Source organism: Denticeps clupeoides, chromosome 15 (genome assembly GCF_900700375.1).
Source record: "Denticeps clupeoides chromosome 15, fDenClu1.1, whole genome shotgun sequence".
Lineage (NCBI taxonomy): Eukaryota > Metazoa > Chordata > Actinopteri > Clupeiformes > Denticipitidae > Denticeps > Denticeps clupeoides.
In genome coordinates this window covers 4840260-4860927 of record NC_041721.1, presented here as the reverse complement: position 1 = coordinate 4860927, position 20668 = coordinate 4840260, and the positions used below count along the sequence as shown (strand labels likewise).

General features: G+C 45.1%; 1 protein-coding gene across 1 annotated transcript in view; it reads left to right on the top strand.

Annotated features, from left to right (window-relative positions):
* LOC114764256 (protein O-mannosyl-transferase TMTC2-like) overlaps nucleotides 1-20668 on the top strand; it is a 51947-nt gene that overhangs the window by 5952 nt on the left and 25327 nt on the right. The window contains exon 2 of the mRNA XM_028953732.1: nucleotides 14562-15141. Within this exon, the coding sequence (XP_028809565.1) occupies nucleotides 14562-15141 (580 nt within the window). The remainder of the gene's footprint in view (nucleotides 1-14561; nucleotides 15142-20668) is intronic.

Sequence of the window (20668 nt, the reverse complement as noted above, 5' to 3'; positions counted from 1 at the left end):
ATAGGGTGGTTTGTTTTGAGGAATCTTCCCCTCATCCCATTTAAGTCGACTGGCCACCACCCGCCCTCCTGCCAGGGCACAACCGCGTTCTCACAACCATGCACGGCCACCCGGACACATCCGTGGTGATGCAACCACTGGCACCCATCAGACGGTGTACATGTCCCACCACATGTGTCAGCCATACAGTTAGAGCCTCCTCGAATCGCAAGAGTCCCAGGGAAACTGCAGTCTTGTGGAAAGATTTCAGCTCTGGTGTTCTCCAATGTTTTTTGAAGCAAGGCCCGTGGGACACGAGCTGTTTGCCGGTTCATGTAAGTCCTCTTTTACCAAAAGTAGACTCGCATAACATGGAACCTTGGGTGGTACAAGACATCATGGAATTCCTGCTTTTTTAGGTTCTCAGAATCCATCAGGAACAATTTTACCGAATGTCATAATGCTGAACTGTGCACAATGCTAAACTGCAAGGTGTGCACATGGAATATCAATGCTGTTGCAAATGAATACATTTTTTAAAATGCCAATTAATATTCGAATACCAATTTGTTCATAATACAGGGACATTGGGTTTCATCTCATTGGGAGCAAGTTTGCTAACCAGATGTGTTGAAATCAAAATAATATCTAACATCTAAATTTTGTTATTCGATATCTGCCCAACTGCGGCGGCTGTATCGGTGAACCGGTTAAGGAAACACTGACCCGGTTCTATAGTCTGTGACCCTTTGCCGTTTTTGCTGCCTTTATTACGATGACGCATGGGCTGAAGGCGTCTTATGTTGGAAAAGGCTCGTGTAGTTTTCATAAAACAACAAAGATGGCTTAGGGAGCCCTTTATCTCGCCAGCGGAACCGACCTGGCGGCCTCAGCGGGGAGCTCAAGGTTGTGCAAGAACTGCGACGGCGCAAGTTCAGCTTCCGCACAGTTTCGCAGAGCATTTTGAGGGCCCACTTTGTTCTTCCGAACACAAGGCGTCCTTTAAAAAAAAAAGAAACGAATGAGGGGTGAAACTCAAGTCCCGCCCCAGTAGCGGGAGATTATAAAGTAATGCAGTCGCGGGACCCTTTGTAATCAAAACTACGTCCGTATCGTCTTTCAGTGACTCCGGACTTTCGTCTCCTCTTTACGACGAGAGGATCAGAAAGTCGAACTTTTTTTTTTTTTTTCCCCGCTGTTCTGATGAACAAAGACTGGGATTATTCCGGGCTCTTTGTCATGTTGTGGATGGATCTGAGTGATGACAGCCTTCGAGGCTTTGAACACCCATGACGAACAGCTCCCCGGGGACGCTGCAGCAGACACCAGGGCTCTGCGATATTGTGCGAGTGTGTTGCGGGACGGGGCCTTTTCAGCGTGGCGTCAGGGCTGTGATTAGTCTGTAGCGGAGATGACAGGATAATCGAAATTCCTGCTGGCCTCGCGATTTCCTGCAATTTGCCGAACGGGACGGCGGGTGAAGCTCACATTCGTCCTCCTTATCTTCATGCGTGACATGCAGGATTAAGTTGTCACCGACTTTACCTTAAAGCCACAACAGCACGCCTAGGAAACAAATGGAGTGGGACCCTGGAATCTCTGGAGGGTTTTCTGTACCTTTCCTTAAACTTCCATTCAGTAATCACAGGGTCGCTCCCCCAGAGTGAAACAGGACACATTGTGGAACTCATGTGTGTCTGAAGGATCCAGAAAGGGAAAATGTTTTGTGCGGAATGATGTCTTCAGTTTCTTGGAGACTGAACCGTTGTGAATCCAATTGGATAATCATTATTAGCCATGTTCAAACTGTTGATATGTATGAACTTCAGTCTATAGTCCAATAGGTATCAGTAGCTAAATTAGTTGGAATGATTGACATGGGACAAGGGGTCATTTTGGTTTGAGATCCCACCAAATACCATGTCCTTTGTTTTAGAGAATCAAGTTGTGTGTGTGTACAAGGGTGGAATCTTTTAAATGATGATGCATACCTGTGTTCTCCAAATGCTTGGAAAAAGGCTAAAAGACCTGCCACTGGAAGTGATTGTCATTGCGAAACAATGAAATGTGTCCTCTGCATTTAACCATCACCCTTGGTGAGCAGTGGGCAGCCATGACAGGCGCTTGGGGAGCAGTGTGTGGGGACGGTGCTTTGCTCAGTGGCATCTCGGCGGATCGGGATTCGAACCGGCAACCTTCTGATTATGGGGCCGCTTCCATAACCACTAGGCCCCCACTGCCACCTTCCCCACTAGAAGGACTTGTCCTACCAAATATGGACACTGTGACAATTGCTAGCCGTTTCATTATAGGACAGTCTGGCGCTTTATATCTAATACATGTATTTAATGTATCATATTACCAAGGTGCGATTTCCTATATGGATCTTCTGTACCATGCATATTTTATGAATTTCCCAGTAATCTTAGTTATCCTAGGATGTAGAAGTTTCATTTCTTTTTTTAGGAGGTATTTTATATGAAACACTTTAGAATGTCATAACAATGAGAGCAGCTGCTTTATGATTCCAGTGGAGATTCATTAAGCTGCTTTCCACTCACTGAACCCAAACCCAGCCACGGCAGGCCACCCCACGCTCAGTCTGCTACGCCTGCTATGGGCGGTGGGCCTCCGTTCTGGTTCAGCAGCAGGCCGGGGTGTAAAAAAGTCTGATGTGTGTGAATGATCACATTAAGGCATTAAGTTACAGTTGAGTTTAAGGTGCTATAGCCACTCCCCTAAATCCACATAAAAAACACACACACTCAAAAGTAGGGCTCAATTCATTTAGCTAATCTCACTCACAAAATGACATTGATTTCTCTTGCCGTTTCCGTACTGAATTGCCCTGAGGAATTACCGGAGAAAGGAGGTGCAGATCAATGGAATGAAATGAGTAACCTTCAGAACACTTCACTCCGACTCAGTGTAATCTGACCAGATAGGAGTGTACTGCTCTTTTATTTTTTCTTTCTTAGAACTCTACTTTTTATATCTTCTGGAATGAAGTGGAATCGTATCAGGGTGGTGTAATACTGAGAGATGCCGTGCCTTCAGGGAGGCATAAAAGACGCCTGCTCTAGTAGATCACTTTGGACCTCACCACTGATCCGCGGCCAGAGATGTTTGTGACTCGCCAACAGCACTTGTTTTATGCACAGGTTTGGGAGGTGTAGCATCTTGACCTCCTTTATCTGAACAGGAGTCATTTGTGGGTAGAACTGGGTGGGCGGTGTGCTCCCGGCTGTGGTTTATGGTCGCTGTAAAGGCTGGAAGGAGACACCTCTGTGGCTGTGGGGTTTGTTGTTATATTAGCTGTTAATAATAATAATAAATGGTGTGTGGTTAAGAAAACCACTGTGCATCAGAAATGAAAATAATTCCAACATATGACAAACAAAATACAATGGAAATTAATAATAATGTTACTGCTGTGAAGAAATAATAATAACATAATAATTTTTAATTATCTAAGCAAGCTCAAAATAACAAATCCACAGACTTAACAACTGAACTATGCTTACAATGCAAGAATGGGCTAAATAATTAATGTTCTATTTTTTCCAATATAAGGAATAAAAACCAAGAGAGTTCTGAAAACTAATTAAAGATTTTCAGTCTTCCCAACAGTAACTGTGAACTATTTGATGAAGGGACTATCTAAACATATACATAATAATGAATAAAAATTGAATGAATAAAAGTTGCAAGAATGCTCTAGAAGAACTGGGTCCGTCCCAAATCTGTCAACTAATGACTGATCTCCTACTAGCAAAAGTCTACTGTAAAAAAGACCATGTGGTGTGGGAGAAGAGAATAGAGTGTGTAGAAAAACTCTTTCTCCCTCCACACAAAGCACTGTATTCAACCACTCCAATTTGATGTTACCTGGCAGAAAGAGGCATGGCACAATAGAGGTTAAAAATGAACAGTTTCTAATTTATTAACACCGGTAAATAATTATTGTAGTTACATGTGAATATTGAATGTAAAAAGGTACCAAGGTTACAGAGAAAATAAAAATGAGAAGAAAGAGTAAAGAGGGAGAAGAGAAAAAGAGGGGGAGAGAAAGACTCAGAAGCCTTCCGCTTCCGATGGAAAACCCCCTGAGCAAGAAAGCTCAGAGTCCTTTTTCCACATGTGAGCAGACCTTTATACCCCTGGCCTACAGGAAGTTGTCACTGGCCTACAGGAAGTTGTCACTGGCCTACAGGAAGTTGTCACTGACCAATCAGAACCTGTTGTTTCTGATGTCACGTCCCCGGTGCCTCCCATTTGGGGAAGACAAAGAGGGTGGGCGGTCCTGACGGCTGATACTTCACATGTTGCCGTCAGACAAAAGGCATGTAAAACAGAGGTGCCGAATCCTCACCCACAACCGTCGACACAGGAATGTCACACCTCCCCCTGCAGACAGCTGTTATGCAACACAAAAGCAGGCTCCCGTGATGTCCATCCTTACACTACAGTTGGAGAACAAGATTATATGCTTCTCAGAGAACAACAGGGGATAACAGAGTCTCTTTCTCTACACACATCATGTCATTCTTTCATAAAAATAAGGCAATTCTGTAATAAACAATTTAGGTAAAATAATATTTGATCAGTATTTTTTTCTGAAAAGAAAATTGCTCACATATTACTTTGTGTTAGTGCCTAGTACTCAAGTGTTTCATGTAATTACACCACATAAGTGTCTGTGGGGTATTGAGGGCTACGGGTACCAAAATTAAATTGCTGCACTTACCAGTAATTAAATAATAACATTTCTTAAATAATTAACATTTTTAATTTGGGAACATTCGGCACATCATGAATGACTGTCAGTCTGACCCATCAAAGTGAGTGGGCAGGACTGTGCGGACAGCTGGACCAGCTGATTTGCTGTGGTAACCTCTAAAAAGAGCAGCAGACGGAAGCAGGAAGGCTAGGATGTACTTATCTAATTCATTTTGGCACTCTTGACCCTCCGTTGCAGTGCTGATTCCTGGATCTTTGTGGATTCATCAGCATGTTCCATTATTGAACTCCTGTGGGTGGGGGCTTGGTTTGGCAAAATGATAACTGTAGTAACAGAGGTACCAAGACAGTGTTCCCATGAGTCCAATAATTAGTCCTAGGGGGTAAATCCTTGTTGATTCTTGAACTTTGCGTCACTCATGTGACGTCACCCTAGGGTTACTACTTCTTACTCTTACTTCTGCCACCTTAGACTGAAGACACACTGTCTGGTCCAGGCCTGTGAGTATTTTCATCATGTTGAAGATGTGACCTTGGGCCAGTTCAATTTATACTCTCTCTGCCTTCCTCTTCATTCAGACACTGAATTAAAAACATCGGTCTGATGTCTCCATTCAAAAGCTGGAAGCGAAACGACCTGTCTTAACCCCAACTCCCGCTGCCTTTTTCCATTTCTCTTTCCTTGTGTTTTATTTTACTGCATCTCTAGATTGGATTTTTCTGTGAAGTGAAATTGTGGACTGAACCTACCCTGAATCAATTCAGAATGTACTTCAAACTATATATCCAGAAATTACTTTAGCGCATATGGGTAAGAATTTGTGAATAATTTAACACAGAGTGTGTGGAAATAACCAATTTAGCCCAAAATATGAGGCATCCCTGCTACAGTTAAAATATCAATGTGAATATTTTCTTTTAATTGACTGTGATCTGCATTTGATTTGATTCAGGATTCTGAAAACAACCCAGCGGCAGACCTATTGTCATAAAGTCATTAATAACCTTCGTGGCATCACACACAATTAGACCTCTGTTATAAATGAACCAGAAAGAAGTTCTGATTCTGAACACAGCGTCGGCTTGCATCGCGGGACACGAGACACAGGCTTGTTTAGAATTCGGTGTCAGCCGAGTGCAGACTGGGCGGCACCACGCCCTCGAAGACTGTAATTTGGGGCTAAATGGTGGCGGAGACTAAGAGAACTTGGCTCGTTAGACGGATACCAAAGCCATTTCACATGGCCTTTGATTTGCAGATTATAGACAGTGTCTCAGAGGTATTAACTTTCACGAACCACAAACCGTTGTTATGAACGTGATTGTGTGGTCAAAGGTCAAGGTTACGGTGACCTTTGACACAGATGCTTGCTGGAGGCTGCAAGTGAACTGCCTGATGGTGGGACACTGCCATGGGGGCGGTAATGCACCTGTTCTGAGTTCTAGTGGGGGGTAGAAGTGGGCAGAGCGAGAAGCGACCAGGACAGGACGTCTAGCGCCTTTTGGCAGATTTCCTCTCAAGGGACGCCGCTGTGCCGGCAGGCTAATTGCCTCTCCCAGAGCAGCGGTCTGCGGCGCGAAAATGTCCTTCGCTCCGTCCCAAGCTCGCGAGACGGGCGTTACATTGCTCCCCACGAACGCAGGGGACGTTGGCAGCGTCCTGTTCCATTTTCCACGGTTGCCACGGGAGACGGGGAGAGCGAGGGTGAGTGTTGAGAATAAGATTGCTTTGGCAGGAGCCGGTGGCTCAGCTGTTAGCATAAGTGGAGCCAAATGGTGATTCTATTGAACACACGTAGCATGGCAGCGGCCAGACTGGGCCGAAGAGGTGAATGGAAGAACGAAAGAAAGTGAAAAAGAGAACTGATGGAGGCTTCTCTTTCCCTTCGTTCTGGGCCCCCGTGGTCCTGCTGTGTTCTCTTTTCGAACGGCGAGTCAGTTTCTTGTTAGTGACCTATCAGAGCTGGACAAAGACAATGAGGGAATGGCCGCCAGCACTGACCACAACCCTGCAACACGAGACTGCATCCAGTAACCATCCGTGTGTGTGTGTGTGTGTGTGTGTGTGTGTGTGTGTTTTATTGGCGATTTACAGTTTTATAGGTCATCTCGTGTGTGTGTGTGTGTTTGTAGATTTGTGGTTCATTTGGATCTGGTGTGAGTTAGTGTACGGTTTGAGTAAGTTTGAAAGCATTTTTTTTATAAAGCAGACCAAGAAACTGTAAATTCTTGCACCAAACAAATGAAAAGCTGGTCTCGTTTTGATGGAAAAGTGTTGATGGAAAAGTGTTCAGCAGGATGGTATGTAGACAGTCGGGGTCGGGGGTTATGGGGTGGTGTGGAACAAGTTTTTCTGGAGCCCACTAAGCATGCCGCAGTGACACTAGTAGACATGGACTCCTCATATCATTCTTTTAACAGCTTTTATGTGATGTCAGTAAAAAAAAAAAAAATAACCGGGAGAAACACAAGAGGTGGAATTGTCTGATTCGGGATCGAGCCCTAATGAAACGTCCCAATGCGGAGCCCTTATAGCGATTCCCAGACAATCGCTGACACACTTTAATTGGATCCTGGGGTCTGAGCACAGCTGTGCTGAGGTGTGTATGGTGAGAGTAAATGCTGTTAGTTTTGCCGTGGCTGCCAGATGCCCCGTTGGGTGGCCAAATAAACCCTTTTTTACCGTGGACTTATATATGGGAGCCAGATATTTCTAAAGAAGCCTTTAAAAATTTTAATGAACGACAAGCGGATGCAGCGTGCAGCCCTGCAAGATTCGCAAAAACACCTGAGAGAACACATAGGGCCAAGTGAAATTCCCTTTAAATTCTTCTGAATTCCATGTTTTCCATTATAAAAACTTTGTGATTATGGAGTGGTTGAGGAAAAATAACCTGCAATATGACAAATCCCATTTAATCACTGTTCAACAAAGGGCTTGGGCATTTACATTTGGCTTTTGTAAACCATTTACATGTAAATAATATGCAAAGACCTATTTCACAATATTACATATTCTTCAACTTGTAAAATAAAAGTGCTTCACATCTCAAATCAGCATAAAGAAACTTTAAACATTGGGGAGTTTAAACACCTGGAATGCAAAAAAAAATGGTCATAATGAACTGGAGCCGTGATTATGAAATCACGTTTTGAATCAGCTGATTTGTTTCTGATATGAGTTATTGACTGTAAGTCACATTTGTTCTTACAAAAGAGTTTTTCTTCCAATTCATACAAATCTGTCTGGTCTAAACTTAGCACTAAGAGTTGAATTCGGTAATTTTCCAGCGAGCCAAGGCAAAATATTGCGTGGAAACGATCGGGCAAGTGGTACAGATTCGGCACTGCCAGCCTCTTCACCATCGCCGACCGCACGTTTACACTGTATTGGTGTGCGAAAGTCCCACCTCGACTGGAAACACGTGTAGTGGGCTTGAGCGGCCAGAAAGGCCAATTATACACAATTCCGTGTTTTACAGCGGATTCCTTTTTTTTTTTTTTTTTTTTTTTTTTTTTTTTTTTGGATTCCGCAATTCCGTCTGTGTTTTCCGCATTGCGGAAATCATAGGGCCCTAGACACACCACATCGGCACTGAAATCAGAAAACCTCGGGAGTCTAAAGATCTATGTTCAGCCACCTGTCACTGTTATCCTGGTTAAAATGTATTAAATGATCAAAATAAACGAACTGACAATAGATATATTGTCAAAAATAAGACGAAAAGAAAGGAATTTCGAGCAAAATACATAATACGTCTCTAGTGGGGAAAGATAACCATATGCTAGACCTGTAGATTTGTAAATTAAAAGAAGAATTTGAACCTATCAGAGCAGATCAACTGAGAATATTTTTCAGCTGAAAAAAAATATAAAAAATTGACAGCGTTACATTACTAGATGCATATTGGCGCTGATCATGCATCGATTTATGGCTTGGGAGTGCAGAGCTGCTTTCCCGAAAACTTACATTTGTACAATTTTAATAGTGTATTAAAAGCAGCTCTGCACTCCCAAGCCATAAATCGATGCATGATCAGCGCCGATATGCATCTAGTAATGTAACGCTGTCAATTTTTTATATGTACGATTATGATGCTGCGGTAATACGCCATCCTGGTTTTACCCAAACCGCTGTCGCCCCAATCTGCTTTTTGACCTCTTAATTAATTAAGTCTCTGCCATTGCGCTTTAATATTTTTCGCCCCTTCGGAACGCCGGCGCTTCCTGAGCGGCTTCTGACCCTTTTTTGTTTTACAGCTCATTGATTTGTCTCATCTCGTCTGTCCTCTCTTTGGATCTAACCTCTGGCCAGCTTTTTCTTCATGCCCCCCTCCACCGTGGTCCCGCCCAGATGGCTAACGCAGGATAATCAATCAGTCAGACCCTGATTAAGACGACTGAGTGAGAATCAGTCAGGCCTATCAATCAATTAGAAATACTTTAGACGATCTGGACTTCCCCCTAAAATCAATGGCCGTTTCCTTTGTGTTTTTCTCACTCTGGCTTCCCCCGTCGGATCTGGTATTCCTCGGCTAATCAGAAAATTGTGCATTTCCCGGGACATTGTGATGGGGGGTTGGAATCTCCTTCCCGGCCGCAGCTTATGAGCGGTTACAGGCGGGGAAGTAACGTTAATCAGAGCGAAGCCTCGTGTAGCGCTACCACTCGCAGAAAACATCTGGAGATCAGAGGCAGAGTGATGAAAGGTGGCACAAGAAAAAAAAAAGGGGGGATGTGTGTGGGTTGAGGTGCTCCTGTGTAACCATTCATTAAACCTCTGAGGGGGGGGAACCTCTGAGACCCAATTAAAAAAAAAAAAAAATTACAAACACGTTTTAACCACATGGCACGTCTCGGCTCCCCCTTATTAATATTTTACGAATGTCTTCTGGCAGAACCTTTGTTTTTCCAGGCATCTGCTCGGCGTCCCAGAGCGCGGAGCATCGCAGGGTCGCAGCGGGCCTTGTAGAACTTTATTAAGGTTCTTCTGTTCGGCTCTGGGCTCTTGTGTGGCACGGTGCAGAGCAGGCCTGTAAATCCGACCTGGCGTCCGCTCGCCGCTTCCTCTGTTTACGCTGGGAAAATGGTGGAGAGCTTGATGGGAAACGCCACCTCGGTAAACACTTACGAGATGGCGTGTAAACAGAGTTCACGACCCCGGAGTGTAAGCTCGCTAACGGTGTATTAACTGTTCACATAAAAAAAATTTATTCCTTCTTTTGTGTATGCAAGCATGTACGTTCACGAACTTTACAACGTCCCATGAGGAAAATGTGCATTACTGGTGGTCACTGGATGCAAACAGTCCATTCAGCAAGTTTGTGTCACCAGCTGACCTAGCCTGTATGCCTTTTTTGTCCTTGGGAGCGGATTGGACCTTCCGTAGGAGACCATTCCACAACGGCAGAAAATTCTTGACTCAAATACCTCATGACACACGGATGTTACACCATACCAGCAATCTTAATTTACTGCAAATGACATTTTGCAAATCTACATAAAATTGGCATAAAAGCTGCATGTCCCTGTGTGTCACCATCTGGTCCAGAAGGGACGACCCCGGGTCTGGGATTTGGACCAGAGTTTCATGTTCGTCCTGTATCGGCAAGTTTCCCGATTGTCCTCACCTGTGTATAATTGTATAAAGCCGCCCTGTTTGTCTCTGTTTGCTGTTGGGTCATTGTATGATGATGTTTCCTCTGTCATGTGTTGTTCTAATAAACCCCTGTTTCGAGACGTCATGCGCATGCGTCCTCGTTCCTCGCCATGTCCAGCCAGCTTGAGATGCTGAAGGAAAACATGGCTGAAATATAGATTAAAATGAAATATGAAAATGTGCTATCTTTCGTTCATGGCCCTTAATCATGTCAAATCCCTCCCATTCAGAAGAAAAATATGAAAAACAACCAACCCAAATGCGCCTGTCGACAGAAAGACCTTCAAATGAATTTCATATTTTGCAGCAGGAAGCGTGCGAGAGCGAATCTAAACACAGATCCATCACGGCGCTCCGGCTCTGCGCCGTTTGTTTTGCTGTGTTGGTGCCAGCCACAGCTGGACTGTGGGAAAGGCCTGTGGCATTTCACTAGTGGCCGGGGTATTGTTCTTCCCTTTTGACGTGGCGTGTTTGAACACACCCTAACTGAATATTTCCTGGCCTCCAGGCTTTTTTATTTTTATAAATTTAGTCAAATCTTCACATTTTGGAATTGCTTCAAAATTAAAATGCCTCATTAGCTCATGTCATTAGCTCATTAGCTCAGCATCCTTTATTGCCTAATAATAGGCAGCTAAAAACAAAAAAGCATAGGTCAAATATATATATATATAAAAAAAAAAAAAATCCTAATAAAATGTTCTGGTTGCGTTTTGGGGCGCCACCTATACTCTTGCCTAGGGCTCCAAATATGTTGGGCCTGGTTGTCCTCCAACAAAACGTTGATCAAGGACTTTTTATTTGGGTGTCTGTAGCTTTAAATGCTAATGAGGAGGAGAGAGGCGGGACAAGGAGGCCTGTAGAAGTTGAGGGTGCATTCGTGGAAATGACGCCATCAACACCATTCGCAAACAGTGTTCCTTCAGGAAAAATAAAATGATCCCACTGGTTCTTCATAGTCTCACATGACATTTGTGCTTTTATATCACCAAACATAATTTTTACATCACCAAACAACTGCAATGCCTCGCACGTCTTCAAGCCATGATGGTCGGTGGAGGTAATGTTTTAGTGGAGGGGTGGGAAATTCTCTGGGCGGACAAAGCATGAGAAAAGCGAGGGAACCTTTCCCCTTATGACGACATAAGGGGACAAGTCCCAGATCCGAGCTGCCACCCTCTGAGCAGCGAAGCAGAATGTAAAGCACACTTTACACTTACCGCCATTTCTAGACGCTGCAGGACCACAGACAGGCTAGTCGAACTCATATTAATGTAAAAGAATCTCACAAAGAGAACATCGCGGACTAGGGAACTTTTAAGAAGTGCGGAAGTGTTTACGTTCTAATGAGCCGATGATCTGCTGATCCATCTCACCGCCGGTGGCGATCGGCGAAAGCGAGTCAGGATGGCGGTTATCATTTCAGCTCAGCTGGTTACATAAAGTGACAGCGGTTTACTCTGCGGCGATTTCTCTCCGCGTGGGATCGTAAGCGGAGACGCGCCCGTTTTTTTTCCCCCAGGGGGCCTAAATATTTACAGAAGCCGAAGTGCTGGGGTTTCCATCATCCTTCACTGATTCATGAAACTTGTCGAAGGGGATCTACGAAGTCCAATTTACAAAGATCACTATCGAGAGACGACAAACAGAAACATGCATGCTGGTTCTGTTAGTGTGTCTGTTTAAACCCATATGTATATTTTTGTGGCAGGGGTTATGAAAACATCGGTGGAATTATGGGTTTTCATATGAAACATCTTCCATTTTCCTCGGATGTCGGTTGTTAGGCCTCAGCGTGACACCCCACCCAAGTCACCCAAATCATTTGTGACTCCACGTGAGTTTACCAAAATTCACATGGAATGCTCCAAAGGTCTCTATTAATTGAACAGATTACATTTACATTTACATTTACATTTACGGCATTTGGCAGACGCCCTTATCCAGAGCGACTTACAACGTGCTTTCAAGTTACCATCGATGATTAGCTCTTAACAACTCATAATTACACTTGTTACTGATACCATTAAGCCCTTTTATTCACAGTATTGAAATTGAATGTAATGCTGCAATTATCCATCGGTTAGATCGTCCGAATTAAGTCAAGTAAAAAAAACGGGGGAGCTTGAGTGCCTTCAACCTTCTTCAACCTTCTTCCTTTCCCTAATCGGACTGCTTCTAGCGCACGCAATCCAAAATTGTGAAAAGTTTTTTTTTTTTTTTTTTACCAGGGTGGTCTGGGTGGTCTCTGGCCCTAATGGAACAAAACTCGATAGTTCTGTACCGTAAAACGGCCCCGATGACAGCGGGAGTGCGTGCTGTGTGTGTGTAAATCTTTCTCACCACCGACATCAGTGAGAGGTGCTGACCTCCGAGCGAGGCGGGCATGGCAAGGAGTTCCTTCATTTCCCAGGATTGTTTTCCAAATGGGGAAAAAGGCGAGCATTTCTCGGGTACCGCTTGGCTGAGAGACGTAATTGTGTGCTTATCTGTGTGTAAAATGTGTAAAATGTCCTCACAAAGATAGGCAAACATATAAAAGTGGGTATGTCAATAAAAATGCCTATTTATATAAGATTTTATTAAGAAAAAAAAAAGAAAAATATTTTTAAAAAGTCATTATGGAAATGTAGATGTCCTGTTTCTTAATGTAAATTCTTACAACACGCATGTGCCCGTTATAAAGTGTTTTCCTACTCCGTGGTGCTCACGGTCCATTCTGTAAATCTCTCTGTTCGTGTGCAGCGGGTTTTTTTGGAAAGCGATGAGGCCCAGCGGCTGAATAAATAGTCGTAATATTCAAATCAGCCACCCTCCCAGTCCATTGGCACCATGAAAGAAAAGAATTCATTAAAGTGGTGAATGCATCGTGCTGCAATTGTCCCCGCTGCTGAGGTATGATGGCTAATTTGGCTGGGGGGGTGGGTGCTGGCGCTGCTGTTTATTCATCACTTGCCACAGTAAAAAAAAAAAAAAAAAATCATTAATGAATTATTGCCTAAATGCAAATAGATGCATGAAATCTGCACGCATCAGACTCTGGAGACGACCAAGTGTTTCCGTGGCGGCACCGGGGCGCTGCAGTCGTCCTACGGCCCAGGAGCCTTTAGAATGGAAGAGAAACGGGCGAGCGTGAGCCGGTAGCATGGCAATGATCTCATTCTACTCTCTCACTCTCGTCCTCTCTCCATTCACTCCGAGTAAGCAAATACAGCTCTAATCTTTTAACAAAGGAAGCCTTTCCTTGGCTCGTCTCCAGCTCTCTCTTTCTAACTCATTCACTCACACACACTCTCTCTCTCTCTCTCTCTGGAACACATATTCTCATTTGAGTTTCCACTGTGAGAATGACCTTCTTGACTGAATAAACCACAGCAGCCCGACCACCCGTCCATCAGTGTGACATGACCGGTGGAACACACACACACGCACATACATTTGCAGTCTTTGGTTGGGCTCGTATCTGTAATGCAGTGATAAGGGGTCTGTGTCGCACTACAGGCTTTAATTTGACCTGTCTGAGGCACAGGTTTCCCTTCACACCCCGCCTGTCTTATCTCACCCTGCTGTCTTCCTGGCCCAGGAGGATTTTCGTGAAATGAAAGGGTGTAATTAACGTTAAGATGCAGAGCTGCAGCGATTTTGTCTTGGGCCTTGCTGCTGCGTGAAATGTCAAGAAACTAGTCATTAGAGGAGAAGGGCGGATTAAGATTGTTACCTTTGGTTTATAAAAGATCCGTTCTACAGGCCCGCTGCCGGTTTTCAGGTCTCAGCTGTCACTTTTGTCACACTGAGAGTGAGAATGTCTTACATTCTTAGTTGCCCATCAGGCCTTGCAAATGTGTTAACTGTGTGAGCCTCTGGGACCATGACGCCACCTGGAACTCCATACGCGTGTCTCACAATATGATCAGAAATCACACGACATTTTTTTTCCCCTTAAAAATATGAAAAATGTATTCATTCAATTCAATTGTTATTTTAGAATTCGTGTTTAAATAATCGGTTTTGTAATGATTCAGTAAAATATTTAATTAAGCTTAATCTGAAACGATCTGCTTCTCTATAAACAGACACAAGACTGGAACTCAATCATATTAATGCATGTCATGATGATTTTACACAAAAGTGTCTATATTTTGACAAATAATAAATATATTGACCTCTTGTTCTTCTCAATCAGCCGTGCAATCAAAACCAACCAGGACCTGCTGCCCGAGACACCCTGGAGAAACGTCTTCTACGATGATTTCTGGGGAACGCTGCTCACCCACAGTGGAAGCCACAAGTCCTACCGGCCCCTCTGCACCCTGTCCTTCCGCCTCAACTACGCCCTGGCCGGCCTGGAGCCCTGGGGCTACCACCTGGTCAACGTGTGCCTGCACGGCATCGTCACGGGCCTTTTCACCACAATGTGTCGCCCCCTGCTGGGCGGAGGACCGTGGAGCCTGGTGGCCGGCCTGCTCTTCGCGGCCCACCCGGTCCACACGGAGGCGGTTGCCGGGGTGGTGGGCCGGGCGGACGTAGGGGCGGGGCTGTTTTTCCTGCTGTCACTGCTCTGCTACTCGCACCACTGCGCCCTGAGGTGGCGAGGGCCACGTTCGGGCCGGGCGTGGCTCTGGTTGCTGGGCAGCGTTGGGGCGGCAGCGGGCGCCATGCTCTGGAAGGAGCAGGGGGTCACGGTCCTGGGGGTGTCAGCCGTCTACGACCTCTTCATCTTCCACCGCTTCCAGCTGCCCCAGCTGTACGCTCTGCTGGGAAAGGTAGGATTCTGGACACCAGGCCTGCGCTGCTGTTCTTTCTTCATGATCATTTCCGTCTTTTCCCCTCTCCTGGGTAATGCGGGCCGCTGGTTTTCACTGTTTGTTTTTCATTTTGTGGCTAATTGGAAAAGTGGTTTAGTGTGCAGCTGCTCAGTATATATACATTTACACACACACACACACACACACACACACACACACACACACACACACACACATATAGAGTGTGTGTGTGTGTGTGTGTCTGTGTAAGGGATCCTGAGTAAACACGGAATAAAAAAAAAGTCAGCTACTCCAGTCAAGATATTAAATTTCTGCAGCGTTTTTTAACTCTGTGCGGGACGTGGTCGTCCATCTCCTGCCATCGGTCTCTCCGCTGCATGTACGCCCTGTCGCTCTCGGCACGCTCTCGCCCTAAAGCTGCTGTGGGACGATTGTTTATGAGGCACCCAGGAGAGGAGGCTGAGAGGAGGAAATGCTTTCTCGCTGTTCAGCAGGATTTATGCACACACACACTCACACACACACACACACACACACAATGCCAGACCCTTAAGCATGCACTCAAACAACAAATTATTCATCATCATTAGTGTGGCAATATTCCACAGTGTGCCTGTATCGTTGCCACCTGAACATCCACTCGACATCCCCCCACGTCCCTGTAATACAGCATGCTCTACAGTAAACCAGTAAAAACAGCACACACCGAAACAACTACTACAGCTCTTCTCATTACATCGGTGTTTGTACTTCCATTTACATTTACAGCATTTACCAGACGCCCTTATCCAGAGCGACTTACAATCAGTAGTTACAGGGACAGCCTTCTCCCCTGGAGACACTCAGGGTTAAGTGTCTTGCTGAGGGACACGATAGTAGTAAGTGGGATTTGAACCTGGGTCTTCTGTTTCATAGGCGAGTGTGTTACCCACTAGGCTACTACAACCCTCTACCACCATTCCTACCACCTGTAATGTTCGGACACCATATTTGGGGTTGTATCACCAGTGCAGATATTTTCAGGATCCTCCTGGCTTCCAGGGTTTAGTAGAGTGCATGCAGGCTGAGTTGAACAAAGCAAACATGGCCAGTCAATAACCCAGCAGCAGCAGTTCTGGGGAAAAGCACTGGGGTTTAAATAGCGCAAAGAATGGAGGGGAGAAATCAATCAGCTAGATCCAGGAATACACACCTGAGCAAGGGACATTCTAGGCCCGGATCAGTTGCCAAAGAACAGTTAACAGTATACTAATATAACAATACATGATGCTTAGTCTAGTGTGTGTGTGTGTGTGTGTGTGTGTGTGTATGTGTATGTGTATGTGTATGTATAAATTTTGACACCCTGACAGCACCAGACTGTGACGGTGAGTGACATGGCTCTGATGGCACATGTTTCTAGCGCTTCTCATCTTGTCAAAAGAGTAAGACATGCATCTATATTCTATTTAGTTCTGTGATGCAACCAACATCAAAATGGCCGAGTCCCCTATTGAAGTGACAATTAAGGACATTTTTGTGTGTGTGTGGTGTGTAGATCAGACTACAAATCACTCTGGACAAGAACTTCTGCTAAATACCGTAAATTTCCTTCAGCTAGTAAGGGGAACTGGCGACTCGGAATTGTCTGTAGGTGTCACCCCGCCCTGGGTCCCTGGATGGGCTCTGGCAGCCATGACCCTGATTAGGAATAAACTGTCACGGAAAGATAATAATAAATTAGCTGGCGGTTGAATTGAGATAATAAATTCATGCATTTACACTGTGCATCATGATTCCAGTGATTTTCGTCATATGGCAGAAAATGTTCAAACTGCATATGTTTTTCCCATTGTAATAAAAAAATAATATGCGGTTGCTCATTAAAAAGCATTTTCTCTCTCTCAGTTACAATAAAGAAAACCGCACGACTACAGTGCAGACCTGTGAACTGGCAGTATCGCACAATCATCGTTGGCACGGACAACGCATCTTGATAGTTTTGAATTGCAGGTCACTCTGGGGTTTCAAGCTGTAGCTGGCGGCGGCCATGAATAATAAATGCCGCCGCGCCGTCGTTGGGGAGCTTGTCCTCTGGACGCCGGCGTCTCGTCTTCGGCTTTTTCATCTCGCCCCTGCGTGCTGGCTTCAGCGGCCCATACAGACTTCTGGTTACGGCGCATGGGAAACGAATCATGCAAGAGGTAGAGAAGGAAGGGAAGTCTGCCCTCGCTTCCTTCGCTTTTATCTCGCTCTTTCTCTCTTTCTCACTTAACCGCCACTACAAAGCCGTTCCCTCGCTTCTGTCCACCCCAGTTACTGGGATCGCAGCAAACTGCGTCCTATTCTGAATACGTTATTACCCGCAGGGGCAAAAATACTCTGTAGGTCTGATTGGATGTCTAGAAAAAAAAAATCATACCTCACGTTCGCTGAAAGGAAAAAACAATAAGAAAATGCAGATGAGCTGCGCGGTGGGGCGTCAGGAAGCAGCCGCTCAAGTAGCAGCCAATCTCTCATCCCATTAGACCCTTAATAGGACGGGGAACTAGCGGAAGGCCGAGGAGATGGGGATTTAGACCAAAACGAGCGAGGGGAGCGAATGAGAGGCGGCGGAAAGGTGTGTGTGTGTGTGTGTGTGTGTGTGTGTGTGTGTGGAATGCAGAGCTCTGCTTGGCTAAGAAAACACACCTCCGAGCTCCACAGTGGACGTGACGGCGTCTTACTGTCGTTGGCTTCGGAGAGGGTGTTGGAAAAGCTTTTGGAGGTGTGTGATGGTTCGTTACACACACACACACACACACACACACACACGAGTCAGCACAGAGCCCCGATCCGACACACTTTATGTGTAATCAAGGCCTGGCAGGAGAAGTATTCTTTCTCATCCGTCTCAATGAGGCCCGGGATGGAGATTAGCCCCGGCCGCGCGCCGGGCCGCCTGACAAATGAGGTGCCAATTATCCTCGGCAGGGGTGCTCAGCTGTGAAATGACGCCGGAGATGGGAGCGCGCCGCGCCCCCTCGCCCCGATTGTTTACGCAGGTCCCCGTGCCGCGCTGCCGCCGGGATATCCAATTGCGCCTTGCCGAAGCGGAGGAATTCTGCAGGCCGGCAACTTCCGGCCCGAGGAATGCTGAGGCGGCCCGCTTTTAGATCTTGAGCGGCCGCATGTGGTTTTGCACCAAGGCCGCGTGGAGACCGCGTTTTTGTGGGCCGGCTTTCAAGATGGAAAAAATATGCAACACCAAGTAACCGCAGACTTGTTTCAGATTCATTTGGGTCAAAGGTTGAAAGGGATAGATCCGAACCTTAACTTATACTGCTCACCGTTTAGAAATGGGACACTGCATGAAATCAACGACTCAAAGAAGTTTTGCGCTGTTAATGTTGAAATTATGAGATGTTTTCAAAAATCTTTCTGATTAATATATTTTTCATGTATTTGTGGTCTTCACAAAAAATGGCGTTGTGTTCCATGCTGAGTTCCCATCCACACAAGAACATTTTCTTCTAAAACGGGACCATTTTTATCCGATCTAGTTTTGCATCCACATGTAAACAGTGTTCCAGGGGAACCAGGACAGTTATTTTTTAAAGTGGCTCCAGAGTGAACTTCTCTTTTTTTCACACATCCATTTGGATGACAAAGCAGCTCATTAATTGAAAATGCTGAAATATTAGTCCAACCTCCAGTCCAGGCCAAAAGTTTGGACACACCTTCTCTAATTCAATGTGTTTTCTTTATTTTCATGACCGTTTACGTCGGTAGATTCTCACTGAAGGCATCAAAACTATGAATGAACACATGTGGAGTTATGTACTTAACAAAAAGTGGAGACCTGGCCTCCACAGTCACCGGACCTGAACCCAATCCAGATGGTTTGGGTTGAGCTGGACCAAAAAGTGCCGAACACCTCTGGGAACTCCTTCAAGACTGTTGGAAAACCATTTCAGGTGACGACCTCTTGAAGCTCATCGAGAGAATGCCAAGAGTGTTCAAAGCAGTAACCAGAGCAAATAAACTAGAATATAAAACATGTTTTCAGTTATTTCACCTTTTTTTGTTAAGTACATAACTCCACACGTGTTCATTCATAGTTTTGATGCCTTCAGTGAGAATTTACCAACGTAAATGGTCATGAAAATAAATAAAACACATTGAATGAGAAGGTGTGTCCAAACTTTTGGTCTGTACTGTATAACTGCAAATTCGTCATACATACAAGAATGGCGGAAAACATGTTCATGGTTCTACAACAGCTGCAGAACCTCATAAAGCAACTACAAGAAATCCTCTCTACGCTGCACATCTCTAATAAAAGACAAGGCTGGTGAACAATGGTGTGTTTGGATTGCCACAGAGGAGAACGAGACTGCAAACAAGGAGAGCACTTTGGAGGAGAGCGGGGTGTTACAGCGTTCGGCCATTCACTGAATCACCGCGTGGATGATAACATCTGAGATAACTCTCCCACCTGGATGCGAGTTTTTTACAAACTGAAAGCCCATTTAAGAGAACAGCATTGTTTTGAATCGACTCATTTTAGGGCCAGTACGGTAGAAGACAGCGTGTAACATTGCTAGGCCTTTAATATGGCATTGGCATGTTAGCCTATAATAGGTGATATCCAGCAGCCCACGAAGGCGCGAAGAAGCGGTCATGGTCCTTGTCGATCCAGTTCCAGGCCAGAAACAAAGCTGTGTTTCGTTAATGGGGCCAGTTCCTTCAGAAAGTCGCCAGGATCACTTAGCTCCATGATTTTTGTTTAATATTAGAAAAGTTTTGTTCAGTAATTTTGGCACAAATATTACTCCATAGAAGGAGAGTGGCCCAAAAAAAGAAAATGTAATACTCATTTCACCTCAGACTATAGGTTCTGCAAGTTGGGATGTCTGGGATACTGAGGTGCCTGAAACTTAGAACCCATGCACGCAGAAAAGTTGAGGAGGGATCGATAGTCGTGGTTTTAAATGTTAATAAACAGTTTATTATCTCTGGTATGGCAACATCAGAAAAGATTTTTCATAAAAAAATCATTTGATATGGAAAAGTATATAGTGGTAAATGTTTTGCCATATCACCAAGCTCCAGTGTCAGCTCATTGTACAGTTAGCAAAAACGCAGGGACACACATGGATCAATTCATCATCGCAAATTCAAAGGGGTTTTTGACTGGTCTCAGAACAGCAGTACAGAGGCAGAGCACAGGCCCAGGGACGCCGTCTGCTTTTAACTCAGGAAGTGCGTCTTCGGAGAATCGGCTTTCCGAGTGCAGCCTTTGATGCAGCGCCCTGTCACGGCGGGATCTGAACCCCGAGACTCATCTCATTTACGAGACCCACGAGGCACCCACGCCAAAACAATAACAAGAACAACAGCGTCGGTGACACCAGGCCCACCTCTGTCCTCCGGTAGGACCGTGGCCGGCAATGAGGTCACTTTATCAAAGTCAGCCCTCGGCTATTTTTACCTGATTAACGGGGGGGAAAATGTGCCGAGTCAGCGGAAGGTTGAATATACTTAACCAAGCAGGACAGAAAAA